The sequence below is a fragment of the Lithobates pipiens genome, unplaced genomic scaffold, assembly GCF_037356315.1.
Source record: "Lithobates pipiens isolate NorthernLeopardFrog02 unplaced genomic scaffold, aLitPip1_a1.2 Scaffold_18, whole genome shotgun sequence".
Lineage (NCBI taxonomy): Eukaryota > Metazoa > Chordata > Amphibia > Anura > Ranidae > Lithobates > Lithobates pipiens.
The window spans coordinates 55,332,766-55,349,882 of NW_027507758.1; the positions used below are offsets into that span (position 1 = coordinate 55,332,766).

Here is a 17,117-nt window from a genome sequence, read left to right on the forward strand (position 1 = left end):
TTCAATCTGCAGTACTGAAACTTGTGTAAAATTGAATGCAATAGTGCAAGCTGGAGGTGTTTTGTACACCTTTGGTATGAAGAATGCCTTCAAAAAAAGGGTATAATTTCCTTCAGAAATCAGATTTTTCCAGAAGTCTGCAATAAGCAGACTAAATGTACCAAACATTTTATTTTGGGAAGATCATTCCTGAGGGCTACTTCTAAAAGGATGCAGACATGGCAACTTTTCTCATCAGAACATTGAAAGTGCATAAGGTGGTTATGATGAACCAGTTACTCCTATTGAGAATTAGTATGCAAAAGACACAGTCAAACTTTTTTCTTCAGAGTAGGAACAGGAAGGTATCTGCAACAAAGTTAATAGTATTAAAAATCCTTGCAATGTACATTGAGCACATAGAAGGGATTGTGTTTTTCTCAAAAAGTGGAGTAACTCTTTAATGCTCAGTTCTAGACAATTTTTTTACCATCTGAAAATAGTTGCCCAGAAGGAGTTTACCAGCTTTTGCTTCAATAACTTACTCTCCAGCACTGTGCGCAGTAATTCTATTTTACTACACGATATATCTGGTCTTCCAGGCGGAATAATGCCCAGTGTCATAAAAGCCAGTCAACACATGCCAATATTGACCTAAACAGGTTCTGTTGTGGCCTTGATCCCGTTAAGGGACTCATAGTAAGGCAAAAGGGTCAGTACTACAGTTGGGCAACTAACATTTGCAGGAGACACACCGACATCCTGCATGTTTTTTTTTTTCAGGGGAGGCTTCCTTAACAAGTACTTGTGACTGTCTGAAAACATTTTGAGATGCCAAGCTTTTCAAACTTGATAACCAAATTGCTATGTGACTGGAACAATACCCCCCCAATAAGAAAACAGAAGGAAGGCATCATCACGAATGTGCTGCTCCCCTCCATAAGGAAAAGTAGGTAGAACACTGAAGCAGAAACAAGTACAGTAGTGCTGCATTAGCCGTGACACATAGGACTTAGAATCTTAGACCGTGACACTCTCAATGAGACATCTGCCTGTACCTGGCTTGACTTGAATTCACAACGACTATGGATGCAGCCCATGTTGTTGCTGTCCACCCATATTTCACCTGCTCTACTGGTTTGAGGGGCACTGCATTAAATAGATGGCTGCAGTCCAACCAATGCAGACAACCTTCAGGCAACCACCCCCACCTCCTCCTGTCTTGCTTGCAAGTGAACTGAGCCATTCATCTTATTAACCTAAATCACAGTTCAGGAGGTGCTTCTTGGGTCAGAACAACCTTCCAAGCATTTATTTTTTCATCCAATATGAAGCTAAAGTTTTAAGACTGCACTAAATCTTCTTAGCACTGGTCAATACCTTAATCTCTGCTACTTTCGACTTCTTCTGCCAGTCCCACACAGTCAACATATGTTCATTGGAGTCATCAATGACCGCCAAGTGTGACCCCGAATCCTAAAAAAAAAAAGAAAGCATTTGTTACCACTTACATAACAATTCCATAAAGACTACCTCTGTGGACATACTCCCTGATGACAGAAGACAAAACTGAGATGGTACTGGAAATTATACAGGGCTAGATTTACTTAATTTGTACAGAATAGCATTTACTTTTTTTTTTTTTTTTAATGCACATATGCTTTGGTGGTCAATTTTGCAATACTTTACAGGGGAAAATTACAAGTCAATTGAATCAAAAAGGACTAGAATAAAAAGGCCTCCTGACCTTAGAAAAAGTTAAAGAAATCTTGTGAAAAAAAAAAAAAAAAAGTCAGCGAGCCACTGCATCCTAATTGACAGCTACGGAACTTCCTGCACAGGGACCGTGGGTATACACGGCCCTCACAAGGGACAGGAATGAATACGCGCCATGTGAATCAAGAAAGTTATTTGTAAAAAATGATCAAAAACTGTTTAAAGGCCAAGTTCATCTTTCTGAACATGTTCCACCTGTATTTAGGAGAGGCGGAGGGATATTCTCCCTGCACCCGCTGTCACAATTTGAAAACATTGCGGACATGTGCGGCTCCACCAAAGATTCATATAGTTTCCTGTGAATGAACAGAATACAAGTACCATTGGCCATTGCAGCTCATGGGTTGTAATTCATGATGGACTGTGAAGGCACTGGTATGCGCTCTCCGGTTTCAATGGTCTTCCTGCTCTCAAGTAACTTGCCTGCCTGTTTCAGAGGTATGGGCAGAAAGCTATCCTGAGAGCCTGCATGAGCCTGATATTGCAATTGTGATCTACTGATCGTGGTGCAATGCTCTGTGGGCTCCTTAGAAGAAAAAGTGTGCATTTATTATATTTTTTTTCCAAAAGGGTGAACTTATTTAATAGTCATATTTTTGATCAGTTGATTGTGCATTGGCAGCAAAAGGATGCCCATGGACAATAGATAAAAGCCTTCCAAACTGGCTGTTTTAGCTGGCTGGGTGATGAACCAATGTCTATCCTGCTCCTCTGCACAGTCTAGTGATGGCAATCAAGTGGCTAATGACAACAGCCCTCAAATACTGTACTTTGGTGAGCTGAAATAAAGTTAAGAATTAAAATCTACACTAAAAATATTGCCTTTAACTAATACCATTTGCATGTTTATCTTTCTACATATATGAAATATTTTACCGCTTTGGAGAAATGCAGACATCCAACACCCCGCTCAAAGGTCCCGAGGCCAATAACTTGCAAAGTAGACAAACTGACAGAGTCCCAGACTCGAACATGTGGTTGTAAAGGCTGTAAAATACATGAAACGTGGATGTAATAACTGAAGAGATGAAAATGCATTCCTGTATATTTAACAGTAGGCTGCTTTAATGCAATATTTCAACATTTTTGAAAACCAGCAAGTTACAGTAATGCATAACTAAATAGCTTTTATTGTGACTGCTCTTAAATTGACAAAAAGTGAAACTGGATGCTATGGTTTAGTACATATACAAATTGCTTGTGCTGCCTTTTAATTGGAGAGAGTGGGCTTTAAAGCGAACCAGCTACAACTGAGTTTATCTGAATAAGAGCATTCAAGTGAATCAGTGATTTGCTCATTTAAGGCAAGGCAACAGGTTCACTTTAATACAGACCTCCCAGCAGAAGATACTTACCTTGCTTTTATTCCTATTGCCTAAGCCAAGAGTAAGATAAAAATTATTGTAGTAAGACACTGGGCACCTTGGTTGTTAAAAGACAAATACTTGAGCCACTGCTGTCAATAATTGACCCCATTGGTGGGGCAAGATAAACAAATGAAAAACCAGACAGCGCCTGCTCCTTAACATCAATTCCTCTTATAAGTGTACCCAATTGGTAAATTTACACGCAATATTAACCTAGGATGATTGGATACAGTGTGTGGCTATATATCAACAGGATTAATCTAACATGAATGCATAATTTGTATGGACCAAATGACCATTATAAAGTTAAAATGACAATATGAATTAATGAAAAGTGACAATAATAATTGAATAAAGGTGACAATAATGAAATTGAAAGTGCATAATGTGATAACAAAGCAAGATGGTTCTTTTCTTTGTGCAAGAAAGTGCTATAGTGCTCCCAATGGAGTTAATGATCCTCCTCCTGGGATGATATAAATCTCCAAACTCAAATGGGTTTGACTCCTTTTCCTTACAGCAAAAAGAGTCAAACATGCCTGTAGGTCATTTACTGGGGACCAAACTCAATGCTGTAACATCTAGTTACTTTCTGGTATATACCCTCCAATATTGGTTTCAGAACTTCAGGGGTAAACCATATGCTCAGGAAAGGTAAGTGATCCGGATCAGAGATCTGTCCTGTGTTCAGCAGATTCTTCCTCTGCCATACACAGAACCTAGTGTAAGGCAAAGTCCAACCCATCTGGCGAGTTTGGAAATTTAGATCCCCAGGAGAAGGATCCAAAGTTTGAACAGAGTTGGGGTGGAGCAAAGGAAAGGGAGTATAAATTTCTGAAGATGGAGAGAATAAAGTGGCTGTAAACTTCTGGCATGAAATAGGAACAAAGCATATCCCTCTATACTTGTGCTCGTCTCAATTAAGAGCACTAAGTGTCATTACTGTGTGCTGCTTTATTCCTCTAACAGCATTAATAACTTCCGAAACCAAAAAGAAAAAAAAGGGGACAGGGGAGTGTCCATGTCAGATTGGCACAATATCGCAGTCCTGCTGATCGCCACCAATACTAAAAAAAAAATATGATTATGAATACACACAACACACACACACACCATAATTTGTAGACAATAACGTTCGCGAAAGCCAATACATGCTTATTGGGATATTTTTTTTTAACCACAAATATGTAGCAAAACACATTGGCCTAAATTTATGAACCAAAAAAAAGCTTTTTTTTTTTTCTTTTTTTTATTGGATTGGACATGTTTTATAGCAAAAAAGTTGGTTTCTTTTTAAAATGGTAGTATATTTGTTTATAGCGCAAAAAATAAAAAACTGTTGTGCTCAAATACTACCAAAAGAAAGTAATTTGTGGGGAAAAAAATGTCAAATTTTATTTGGGTACAGCAACGCACGACCGCACAATTGTCTATAATGCAGTGCTGTATCGCAAAATGTGGGAATCACCCATCTATAGAGTATACATAACAGTTTAAAGTTGACAGGGGTCCCAGAGTTAAGAATTAGGCAAAAAAATAAATAAAAAAAAAACTATAAAGCTCCATGCACACTGAGCTTAAAATAACATCTGTTCTCAGGAGTAAAAAATCGCTCATATAGAGCTTATTTTTGTACAAAGTTTAGATTTAGAGTTTAGGACAGTTAAGTTTTTCTGCCTCTAAGCTCCAATCAGAATTTTTTGTTTCTGCCTCTAAACGTTAAACTCAAAATATGCCTCTTAACGTCCTAATGTGCATGGACACATAGGATAACACTGAGCAGTTTCTACAGGCAGAACACAACTCATGGAGGAGCAACATTTAAAGTGGAAGTAAACTCCCCCATCGTTTTCAGCCAAGAAAGCTGCTATCTTTGTCTCCGTTTAAACTTCAACTGCTATGGTGCTGCACATGTGATTCGTTATGACTCCAGACATTGGATGGTTTGATAGTTTGGCTGAGAGCACAGCCAATGTGCAGTTAGCATTCCTGGCATGCCTTTTTTTTTTTTTTAACTGTTTAAATCAGTCATGTCCAAAGTCCGGCCCGCGGGCCATTTGCGGCCCGCGGTCCGGTTTTGTATGGCCCCCACCTTGCCCCCAGCCTCTCCTGCATTATGGCCCGCCTGGCTCCGCACACCCCAAGCGCCTCTCTAACAAGCTGAGGCGTGTGCGGCAGGTCCGGAGCCTGTGATTCCGGCGGGGATTGGTGGCGGTGATTGGCTGCTAGTGCCTCTCACCCCGCCTCTCATCCCCGCCTCCCACTGACGGTCAGATGCTGGGGGCGGTCCAAGGCCTCCGGGAAGCTGACAGCACACGCCGCCAATAGCAGACACTGAGCTGTCCCTGCAGCAGCTGCAGATCTCTCAGTGCCTGTGATTGGCGGCACGGATTGGCGGCGCGGATTGTTTGCGGCGCCGCGCGCTGTCAGCTGCCTGAAAGCCAGAACAGAGGAGAAAAAAGGTAAAGATAATTACCGATAAAGAGAATTAAAGAGGGAGAATATTAAAGAGAGAGAATATTAAAGAGGGAAAATATTAAAGAGAGAATATTAAAGAGAGAGAGGAATAAAGAGAATTAAAGAGAGAGAGAAAGAGAGAAATAAAGAGAGAGAGAATTAAAGAGAGAGAGAATTAAAGCGAGAGAGAATTAAAGCGAGAGAGAATTAAAGAGAAAGAGAGAGAATAAGGCTGGGTTCACACTGCTGCGGGGGGAGATCCGGATGTGATTCGCACCGCACTGCAGTGCAAATCACATCCGATCTCCGTAGCGATGCGAGTTCAGCCATACAGATAGTATGGCTGAATTCGCATCGCTCCCGCAGCAAACTCGCACGGGACCCTTTTTTTTTGGTCCGCAGCAGAATCGGATCGCATGGGTGTTCACACCATGCGATCCGATTCCTGTGTGAGTGTGCAGATCGCACTGCGATATGCGGACGGATCTGGGGGTGTCATATATGAAAGGCAGAGTGATTTAACACCTGTGTAGATTTGTCATCCATGTGACGAAATGAAAAGTATGCCGTTTGCAATAAACTTTGGTTAAAAATTTAATTTGCATTTCATTTTAACGGTTCAAAAAAAGTCAGGCAAAATGGTCGGCCCTCATGCATGTTCACTTCATGAAATCCGGCCCTCTTTGAAAAAAGTTTGGACACCCCTGGTTTAAATCGATGGGTTTACTTCCACTTTAAGCCAGTGTGCATGGAGCCTAAAGCAACCACTGGCTAATAGTTTTTGCACTGTTTAAAACTATATCACACTACAAATATGAACGTATTTAAAGTAATATACTTTGTATATAACCTATAGTCATCAATGATCATGATGGAATTTAAATATGTTGGAGGGGATACTCCTAGGTGCCAGAACTCAGACCTGGAAAAGAAGAGACCGGACAGGTACTTACCCTTCCATCTTTGTCTACACCAGCGATCTGTCCGGTTGCTATTCTAATTTTGTCTGGATGAACGGCAATGCTATAGAGAAAAAATAAAATTAAAAAAAGTACTGTTTACAACAACCAAGTAAGTTCATTTGTATGTGTAAAGGTCTTACCATTTAACACAATCTGTGTGACCAAGATAATGGCGCTGTGTCCGCTCATCATAATTGAACAGTACTACAACAGATGCAATGAAATATACAATTTCTCCAGTAGGGAGAAGGTAAACATTGGCTCGACAGTCTCTCCCACGGTAACCATATCTTTACAACCATCTGTTAAGGTCAACATACCACAAGCTTTACAGAAAGAAACAGAAGCAATATTACATATGGTTAAAAAAAAAAAAAAAAAAAAAAAAATCTTTTTACAGAGACATCTCAACAGCAATTTACCGGTTTTCCAAAATAAACTTTTTTCATTCATAAAAATGCTGCATCATTACAAATATGCAGCATGTAGGCTTTGTTAGAACCAAGTTTCTCAGACCACAGGTGGATGACAGGTCCCTCTCCGCTCACTGTGCAGAGCTGGCATGGACCCAGGCCCGCTCTCCCCTATGGGGAAATCGGGTGGAAGCAGGTTGTCCGTCTATTTTCACCAGACGGATGGAAAATGGGACCACCATCCATCTGGATTTTGCGGGCAGGATCAGATCGGATAGCGTTGGATATCAGCGGACATGTGCCTTCATAGGGAAGACTGCAAGGTTTGATCAGAGGAACCTGATCTGACAGTCCATGCAAAAGGGTTCTAAGAGTGCAAAATCTGGTAAAGCTCTGCAAAGAAACCAGCTTCCAGGTTTTTTGTCTAAGCCCAATTGAACAGGTTGAAGTTCGAAGTGGATTGGTTTCCATGCAGAGCTGCTCGCTCCAGATTTTGCACTCTAGTTTTAGTAAATCAACCCCAATATAAACTAATACAAATTTATTGCAGTCTGACTTTCTACTGCGGAGATTCACCATCACTGCTTGTTCTCGTGACCAATAGAATATACAGAAAGTGGGCGCAGCAGTAATGGATTAGACAGTATATACATAAAATCACACAAAACTGGCAGCTCACAAACTTCAGGGACCAAGTGAGAGAAAACACCAAAGACAAATTCTGGAGTACCTGTATTGTGAATAAGGCCAGTGGAAAGTAGGAGAAAATTTAGGAAAATCAGGAATCCTTAAAATTCCACTCAGTTTATTCACAAAGTCAATATGAAGTAAAAATAAAAAATAATTAAAAAAACTTGATCCATTCCACAGAGCCAACTAGCATACCCAGGTCTTAAGTTACAGGTTGTGGATGACTCCTGCCATGTCCCAGGAGAATGGGCTCGATAAGTGTGGTATGCTGCAAATTTTCTCTGGCAGCTGCCGGAAGGTACTGGACGGGCCACTTGGGCAGACAAGGAGTTGCTGGAATTGATACTGTCTGCTGCGAAGAATCACCACCGCTGGAACACAAAGGCTAATTGGCGGGCTGGACATGACATGGTAACACAAAAGCGACTGAAGGGCGATGGGAAAACTACCAATGATGAAACCTATTCCAGTGACAACTGTATAAGACAGGATTTTCTCTCCCTTTAGAGATATGTTCTTTTACTTCTGTTGCCGTTTTTGGGACAGGAAAGGAAGATAAAAATATAATAAAACTATTATTATGACTGTTTCCTACTTTAACTCCCAAAATGATATGAATATAGTTTACCAGACAAAGCTTTGACACAGAAACTATCATATCATAAATAATTATATTTAGACCAATTTTTTATGTTTTTTTGTTTAACAGGCTGGTTCTGTTGGAGATATCGCTTCATTTCTGGTTCTGGAACATAGTTGGATATATAGACTCAAAAGATTGTGGGTGTAATTATCATCCCAATGTATAATTTTTGAAGCAGGTCCTCATTTGGTGGGATTTTTAAGGGAATAAAACATATTACTTATAAAACAATTTATTGAAAAATTGTATCATTTAAAAATGTAGTGATGGGAAAATGTTATATTGTAAAATCTTAACATGAACTCGAGTCAACATGTAATTTATCAGAGATAGTGTACAAAAGTGGTATCCCCCATCTAGAGGCCAACATTCCACCCTGTTGGTGCTTGGATGGATGAGTCCAGTAAGGTGGGATACACCTGCAGACAAGCCTTGCAGCTTTCTGCCTGTATCTTCATACAGGGTGTATGTTGAAAGCTACAGCTGGGCTCGCAGACAGTAGTTATAGTTCATTCATTCACAGAGAACTATAAAAAATGCACATGGTTGTGTGGTTTTTAAATTGTGACAGCGGGTGTGGGAGAAGACCCCCCTGCCTAAAGTCACACAGAAGGTGAGGGTGAACTGGTGGCAAGAACTGAAACACGTTCCACCCTAAATATTGGTGGAAAATGTAACATGTTCCAAAAGGTGTACTAAACCTTTAAAGCCTTACTGAACGCACAACAGTAAAATCAGCCTGTATATGCAGTAAAGCATGCTCGTTATACTCACCGTGGAGCCGAAGGGGTTAATCCTCTATATTGTGTATACAGGCTATGTGGTCCTGTCTTCTCTGATCCTCCTTTAACTGACTCCAACCCATCTCTCGACAGAACAGAGCATTAGGAGTCAGGCCGCGTACACACGCGGGGACTGTCTGCCGAAACTAAGTTCGTCAAACAGTCCGCTCAAACTTTTGAATGAACGAACACGCCCACACACGGCACTTTTTGAGCGGACAAATACGGCAAACTTTGTTCGTCGTACTAAGTCCGCGCAACTTTTAAAATGAACGGACTCGCCCACACACGAGGCAACAGTCCGCTAATTTCGAGCGCGTGTGCAGGTAGGCGGGGCCCGCGAAGGAGACGTCGCGGGCTCCGCCGCCTGGAATGTACTTAAAGGGGAACCCCAACGCCGAAAAAAATCGGCGTGGGGGTCCCCCCAAAGTCCACAACAGACCCTTGTCCGAGCACGCTACCCGGCCGGCCAGGAAAGGGGGGCGAGCGAGCGCGCCCCCCCTCCCGAGCCGTACCAGGCCGCGTGCCCTCAACATGGGGGGTGCCTTGGGGAAGGGGGGGCCACGCGGCCCCCCCACCCCAAAGCACCTTGTCCCCATGTTGATGAGGACAAGGGCCTCTTCCCGACAACCCTGGCCGTTGGTTGTCGGGGTCTGCGGGCGGGGGGCTTATCGGAATCCGGGAGCACCCTTTAATAAGGGGGCCCCCGGATACCGGCCTCCCACCCTATGTGAATGAGTATGGGGTACAATGTACCCCTACCCATTCACCTGTAAAATAAAAGTACCCAAAAAAAAAACACACACACGAGATAAAATATTTTATTGCACAGCTCCGGGGGTCTTCCGTCTTCGGGGGTCTTCTCGCCGGACTCCTCCACTATCTTCTTGTAGCTCTTTTGCTAGCGGAGGAGTCCGGCTTTCTTCCTCCCCGCCGCCGGCCTCTTCTCCTGACTTCGGGGGTCTTGCCCCCCTCTTCGGTTCTTCTGCCGGGCCACCGCGCCTTCTTATAGCTCTTTTGCAGGCGGTGGCCCGGTCTTCTGTCGCCGCCGCCTTCCGTTCTTCTGCCGGGCCACCGCGCCTTCTTATAGCTCTTTTAGAGGCGGTGGCCCGGTCTTCTGTCGCCTTCCGGTCGCCTTCCGTACTTCTTGTTGTTCTTCTTCTTCTCCAGGAGATGTTGACACGTCGCTCTCTCCGGCCGGAATGCCAGAGCCGCGCTGTGCGGCCACTTATATAGTGACAATGGGGCGGTATCACATGGTATATGTCACATGGGTTGGTCACATGGTGACCCCGCCCCCTTACGATGTCATAGTCCCCATGTGACATCAACCCATGTGACATATACCATGTGACACCGCCCCATTGTCACTATATAAGTGGCCGCACAGCGCGGCTCTGGCATTCCGGCCGGAGAGAGCGACGTGTCAACATCTCCTGGAGAAGAAGAAGAAGAAGAACAAGAAGTACGGAAGGCGACCGGAAGGCGACAGAAGACCGGGCCACCGCCTGCAAAAGAGCTATAAGAGGCCGGCGGCGGGGAGGAAGAAAGCCGGACTCCTCCGCTAGCAAAAGAGCTACAAGAAGATAGCGGAGGAGTCCGGCGAGAAGACCCCCGAAGACGGAAGACCCCCGGAGCTGTGCAATAAAATATTTTATCTCGTGTGTGTTTTTTTTTGGGGTACTTTTATTTTACAGGTGAATGGGTAGGGGTACATTGTACCCCATACTCATTCACATAGGGTGGGGGGCCGGTATCCGGGGGCCCCCTTATTAAAGGGGGCTCCCGGATTCCGATAAGCCCCCCGCCCGCAGACCCCGACAACCAACGGCCAGGGTTGTCGGGAAGAGGCCCTTGTCCTCATCAACATGGGGACAAGGTGCTTTGGGGTGGGGGGGCCGCGCGGCCCCCCCTTCCCCAAGGCACCCCCCATGTTGAGGGCACGCGGCCTGGTACGGCTCGGGAGGGGGGGCGCGCTCGCTCGCCCCCCTTTCCTGGCCGGCCGGGTAGCGTGCTCGGACAAGGGTCTGTTGTGGACTTTGGGGGGACCCCCACGCCGATTTTTTTCGGCGTTGGGGTTCCCCTTTAAGTCCATACCAGGCGGCGGGGCCCACGACGTCTCCCTCGCGGGCCCCGCCTACCTGGAGACGCACTCGAAATGAGCAGACTTTCCTCCGAGCGGGAACAGTTTGCTCATTTCGAAAGTGGCCTACACACGGGCGGACTGTCCGCTCAAACCAAGTTTCAGCGGACAGTTTTTCGGAATTTCCGAAAAACTTTGTTCGTCAAACTGTCCGCTGAAACTGTCCGCTGAAGCCCCACACGCAAGCGGACTGTCCGCTGAAACACTGTTCAGCGGACAAAGTTGAGCGAACAGTCCGCCCGTGTGTACGCGGCCTCAGGCTGCACATGCTCAGTTTGGTGTGTATCGCTAGAGTCTTTTTTCTTGGGAGAGTTCATGTGATTAGCACATGGCCAATCAGCACTATCCACACAGGATCAGGGGAGAATGAAAACTCAAGCTTAAGCAGCGATACAAGTCACAAGACTCCTATATACTGCTGATGAGAAAAGGTATTTAGTTAATTTTTACTAAAACAATTGCATTTCCAAGTTGTGTGTACTGTGGGAGGCCAGGTATAATGAATGCAGGGTCCTGGGTTTAGCAACTTTAACCTCACCTCTTGTTCTGGACAGGTGCAAAATTCCGGATGTTTGCATTATTTTATGTCTCTTGGACTATGGCACCCTGGGCAAAAGGAGAGGGCGACTCATTTCAGTGGGGAAACAGCAATAAAATCCTGGCAGGGGTTCTAACCAGTTACCTTTTTTTATCCCCCCAGAATTGGCATGCCACCTATAAGGACCAAATATACGACAATTAAGGATACACCCACTCCAGTTTTAACTTCTCTGGTGGCAGTTCTGTTCTTATGTCTTCATAGCTCTCCACATCCGAAGGAATGAACATTGTGATTGGTCGACCTCGCATAAACATTTTTATGTATTCTCCTTCTGCAGAGACAAAATATTTCACCTGTTGTCAGACAGCGTGCACAGATCTGGAAGCAATATGCCATCCAAGGAGCTAACGTTGACTCTGCTGCCTCCAGAGCTTTAGCGGCTGTTTGGAAGGCCACACCAATATCCAAAAAAAGAAGAAAAAACGTAATGTATTCATTGCATCAATATGGTTTTTATATATTTAAAATCCTTCTCTGGGCAATTTTACTGCTCTGCGTTGATTGTAAGAGCTTAGTAGTGTTACTGAGAATAAAGTGCCCTTGAACAGCTAAGCACAGCAATCAGTAAACAGAGGTGTATTAAAACCTTTCATTGGGGTAAAGCCTTTTTTGGTTTTACAGTTGGACTTTTGTTTTAAAAGGGCTTCAACTCTCCATAAGATTTGAGCACCCTGTAGTTCGCCTATAGTAAATTTTTTCAGGTTGACAGTTAAAATTAACCTCAATATAAATGCTACATCTGCTTCAGATAAGAGTCAATACACCTCACATGTGATGTCAATGGGTCTTTTTCCTGAAGGTTGCATTGTGCAACATCCTCTCAAAGTGCTTAAAGTGAAATGCACCAAAGGTCCAGATACACTTATGTTAAAGTGTCCCCTCTGCCCCCCAGCTGCCCTTTCTAGTCTTATAATATTCGCCTGTCCCCAAGTCAGCAAGATATTGCCCACAAAGCTGCAGAATCACAAAAAATCCTCAGTCAGGCTCACACATGCACTGGGCACCCTCTATTCAATCCTGTGGAGAGTTTGTATTTCTTAGATAAAAAAAAAAAGAAAGATATAAAGTGAGCTAATTTTGCCAACATGGGCTGTATTCCTAGATTTCAGCAAGGCTGAAAGTTTCATTTAGATACATTTAGATAATTTTTTTACTTGGAGAAGAATGTACCACTTATTCAAGTGTTATTAAATTCTCTTTTTTTTATTTAAAATAATAAGCATGTCATACTTACCGGCTCTGTGCAATGGTTTTGCACAAAGCACCTCCGACCCTCTTCTTCTAGGGTCCCTCCGTTGACTCTAGTTACTCACCTTCCACCGAGTGCCCCCATAGAAAGCTGCTTCTCGCAGCACTCATTGGGGCTCAGCCCCACCCCCGCCATAGGACTTGAGTGACAGGAGCGGAAGCCAATGGCCAAGCACAGTACAGCATTAAAGTAACAAAAATCTTATGGCCTTTATGTGCATCTAAACCCCCAAAAAGTTATCATATATTGCAATATACCAGTCCTTAGATGTGTTGGCTTTATCCCCCCCCCCCCCCCCCTTTATATTCACATGGTAATCACGCAAATACCATACTTCGTGTCTCTCTATATCTACACTGTATCCATGGGGGCAGCCATCATTGTCATACACACTGGATTGTAAACATGTCTTCCCTAGTTCATCCCCATTACATGGTAGGTGATGGGACTATTCGTTTACACAAAGATGAGGTTCTGTATACATTTTTTTTTTATAGTCTTAACCCTTTATAAAGAAAACGCAAAAACGTAAAAAAAAAAAAAAAAAAAAAAAAAAAACACAAATGCAACTATAGAAAGTTACAGCAGTAATATGTTAAATGCTTTTACAGGTATTATTTAAATATGGATCTGTTCATATTTTGTATGCAGAAGCCAATCAATTTTTGGGGATCAGACTTGTTCACACTCCAGAAGTGTGGTATCAATTTCTTATATGCAAGAACAGAAGATATGGTTTTGTACAATAGGGTGACCTGAGGGTCCTGTGGAAAGTTCACATTAGTAACTTTTGCCATTAAGGTTCTTAAAATTCAGTACATGGACACTAACCAAAATGTGGGAAAGTGTACCAGTCCACATCTCCAGGATATTGGAGAAACTGGAGCGTCCCATCTACTCAAGCCCACTTAGCCTCTGTACCATCAAGCTAGGAGTTTTGGGGTTGCGCTCAGGCTTGATGTTGAGACAGAAGGTATGCATTAAGGTTAGGATTTTGAACCAGTGTTGGTTAGGGGGTGTGAGATTGTTCCTGACCCCAGTAGGCCAAGGTAGGCCAGAGTGTTTAAAGGTCCCACTGCTAGGAGCAGTTTGTACAGCAGCAAGATGCCATGAGAAAGCCCTGAGGTAGGCAAGAATACTTTTATATTGGACTAAAGGAGTCCAAGTGTTATGGCTTTTGAAGGCTCTCGATGACATTACAAAGTTGAAATCATCTCCAAAAGTTTAGGGGTGTATGCCCCCATATAGCTCTCATTTTTGAAATATCAAGTACATTGCCACCTCTGGCCACATGATATAGATGCAGTGGACCCTCTGACCACAACTCAAAGAGCCAGAGGGAATTGGGGGTTGGTTGTCTAGTAGGGGCAAGGAAAATGTCGCCGTTAATCACGGTGCATCCATACAAAGTGCTAAATGTATGGTGGCTGTGGCGGAGTTAGGATTTCTGTATGATTTGTGTGTCCAAAAGATCATACCAAGCTTATTTTGCCTGCAAGAGCTTCCTCTATCCACACACTGCTTTTAAGATTTTGGATATCCTGTTGAGTAATAAAGCAGTTTTGTGTATATAGAAAGCTGTTGCCTCAATTAGATTAAATTCTAGTTAATTTGTACTTTCTTTTAAGCCAACAGGAGTGGTACAGGCACTGCATTTTGGGTTATTTTTGCACTTCCTGAAAAACAATAAAATGCAGCCACCACATCCAAAGACTGATAAAATAATATATTACATGTTTGTATTTGGTGTTTAGATACACATTAGGAAACAACAGGATCGTACATACATAAAAAGGTTACATTTGGGTATATGGCCCCTGAACAAAACCTGTCCGAGTATACCTAAAGTCAAAAACATTTTTAGACTTGGATATAGTGGTAGCACTACTGTCACATTTTTATTTCTGTGTTTTCCCTTTAGGGAGATTCACTTAAACTACCCTAAACCAGTTTTCTCTGTCACCTACTACTGAGTGTACAGGACAGGAAGTGAAGGGAAACCTCCCTAATTAAACTCAGATGACAATATATATAACTGACAGTAATTACTCCCGTACATTAACCAAAAATGAAAAAGAAAACATTTATGGACTTTAGATTTACTTTTAAAAAGACTGCAGAGAAAACTCATGGTAGCAACTAAATGCAATATAATAAAAAAAAAAAAAAAAAAAAACTATCTTCAAATTTTGAAATGTGGTTGGCATTTGCATGCAAGTAAACAAACTTGTGGGCTTTCCACACCAGTGCAAATGGCAAAAGCGTGTAGTGATCACAGATGCACATTTGGCAGTATATATTATAATGGACCACGATACTGAAAAGGCACCGGCTAGATATAAATCTGAATCTGCATCAGCATGCTGAAAGAAAAAAAAACTGAAAAGAATTCATACTGACTGGAAAAATGGTATAATATATAACATTTTATTCTTAAACAGTTACAGGTGTGTTTACAGCCTTAAACATCACCATCTGGATCTACCCTAATAAATGTACTTTATGTGGCCTTTTTTAAACAAAAAAGGGGAAATTGTATTTCTTTTACTGTAGAACTGCAAAGTAAGGTATGTGGGAAGATATTAGCAAATCTAAAGTTTTGGCTCCAAGTGATTTAACAAACTGACATTTCAGACACGGTGGAAGGAGGGACATCTGACAGAAGAGCGCCAATGTTTAACAGTGCAAGCCTGCCTTTTCACAAATTTGACCCGTTCATTCCAAAAATGGCCCCAATTTTTTCATATCAACTCTAATTTTTGAGATGCAGCATAAATGCCATATACTACTTTGCACTCTGGTCACCTGTTAAAAAGCGGTGTACACACCCGAGTGTAAAAAAAAAATATATATATATAAATAAAAAAATAAAAATAAAATAGCCATAACCTCTATGGTGCTCAATCTGCAAAATTGAAATACAAGTGGGAATATACACATACTGCCTATATTATCATAACTATAATACAGTTTATAATTTACATTTTAAAATCCAATGTTTCCAATGTAAAATTGCAGCTTGAAGCACGTAAACTAGGGTGTCCAGACATTCACGGACTGAGAACACTATCCTCAGACCGAGTCTATCCCCGGATTAACGTAGACAGGGCACCCCATGCTGGCTGAGAAACAGCCTGGTGGCTCAAATGTTGACGCCCCCTGCTGGATGATCTCACTGCCATTCCTGCTTCTGTTCAGTGGAGAAAAGGCAGTCTTTTGCCATTTGCCAATAAAAAAATAAAATAAAAATAAAAAAAGATGTCCCTGGATTTTATTTAAAAAAAATCTGGTCACCTTAAACACTCACTATATCTACTAACTTGTATGCAAAAACACAAACTAGATAACAGAAGAACAAATTTATCAGCAAAATCTTTTCAAAAATTGACTAAAACATATTTGACCATATCTAAAACTAGAGCTGATGCAGTCTAGGCAATGCAATTTTCTGAATCTGCACCTGAGCAGCACTCAGCCATTCAAAGACAGCTTTGTATTCATAGAACGCAAAGCTGCCTATGAACGGCTGAGCTCTGCTTAGGCTGTTTTGCCCTGAGGGTGACTTGGGAAGTCCATCTCACAGCTTAAACCTGTCACTGTGTACTGTATGTAGCTTAAGCTACACACAGTTTGTACTCCGCTTAGAGACAATGCAGCAGTTAGTGAAGGAAATCGTTTGTTTGGACCAGCTTTGGTCTGAATCAGATTCAAACTCTTCTCTACACGATAAATAGGACCTTTTTAGGAAAAAAAAAAATATATGGCTAACATTTTAGAGGAGCATTTCTATAAGGGCCAACTAGCCCACAAAAGATTGAAAAAAAAAAAAAAAAAAAAAAAAAAACTATGTAGAACTGCAATACTCACCCTAAATAGAGCCGTACCATTGCAGTACTTTTCCACAACTGGATGTTGTCAGTCTGACAGCCAGCATCATTTACCCTATCTCCTCTGAGTCCAGGCTGTCATGTACATCCCCCTATCCTGTGACTGGACGGTGAAGGAGATAAGCAGTGATAAGCTCATTCTCTGTCACTCTGCTCTCTCCTCCTATC

At 42.5% G+C, this 17,117-nt stretch overlaps 1 protein-coding gene across 5 annotated transcripts in view; it reads right to left on the minus strand.

Annotated features, from left to right (window-relative positions):
* Positions 1-17,117, minus strand: part of LOC143987136 (echinoderm microtubule-associated protein-like 4) — a 171,880-nt gene that overhangs the window by 45,328 nt on the left and 109,435 nt on the right. For all 5 annotated transcript variants that reach the window (XM_077485690.1, XM_077485689.1, XM_077485692.1 and 2 more), the window contains 5 exons: positions 11,961-12,084; positions 6,682-6,831; positions 6,533-6,602; positions 2,632-2,742; positions 1,360-1,455 (listed from right to left, as the gene is read on the minus strand). In XM_077485690.1, the coding sequence (XP_077341816.1) occupies positions 1,360-1,455; positions 2,632-2,742; positions 6,533-6,602; positions 6,682-6,831; positions 11,961-12,084 (551 nt within the window). The remainder of the gene's footprint in view (positions 1-1,359; positions 1,456-2,631; positions 2,743-6,532; positions 6,603-6,681; positions 6,832-11,960; positions 12,085-17,117) is intronic.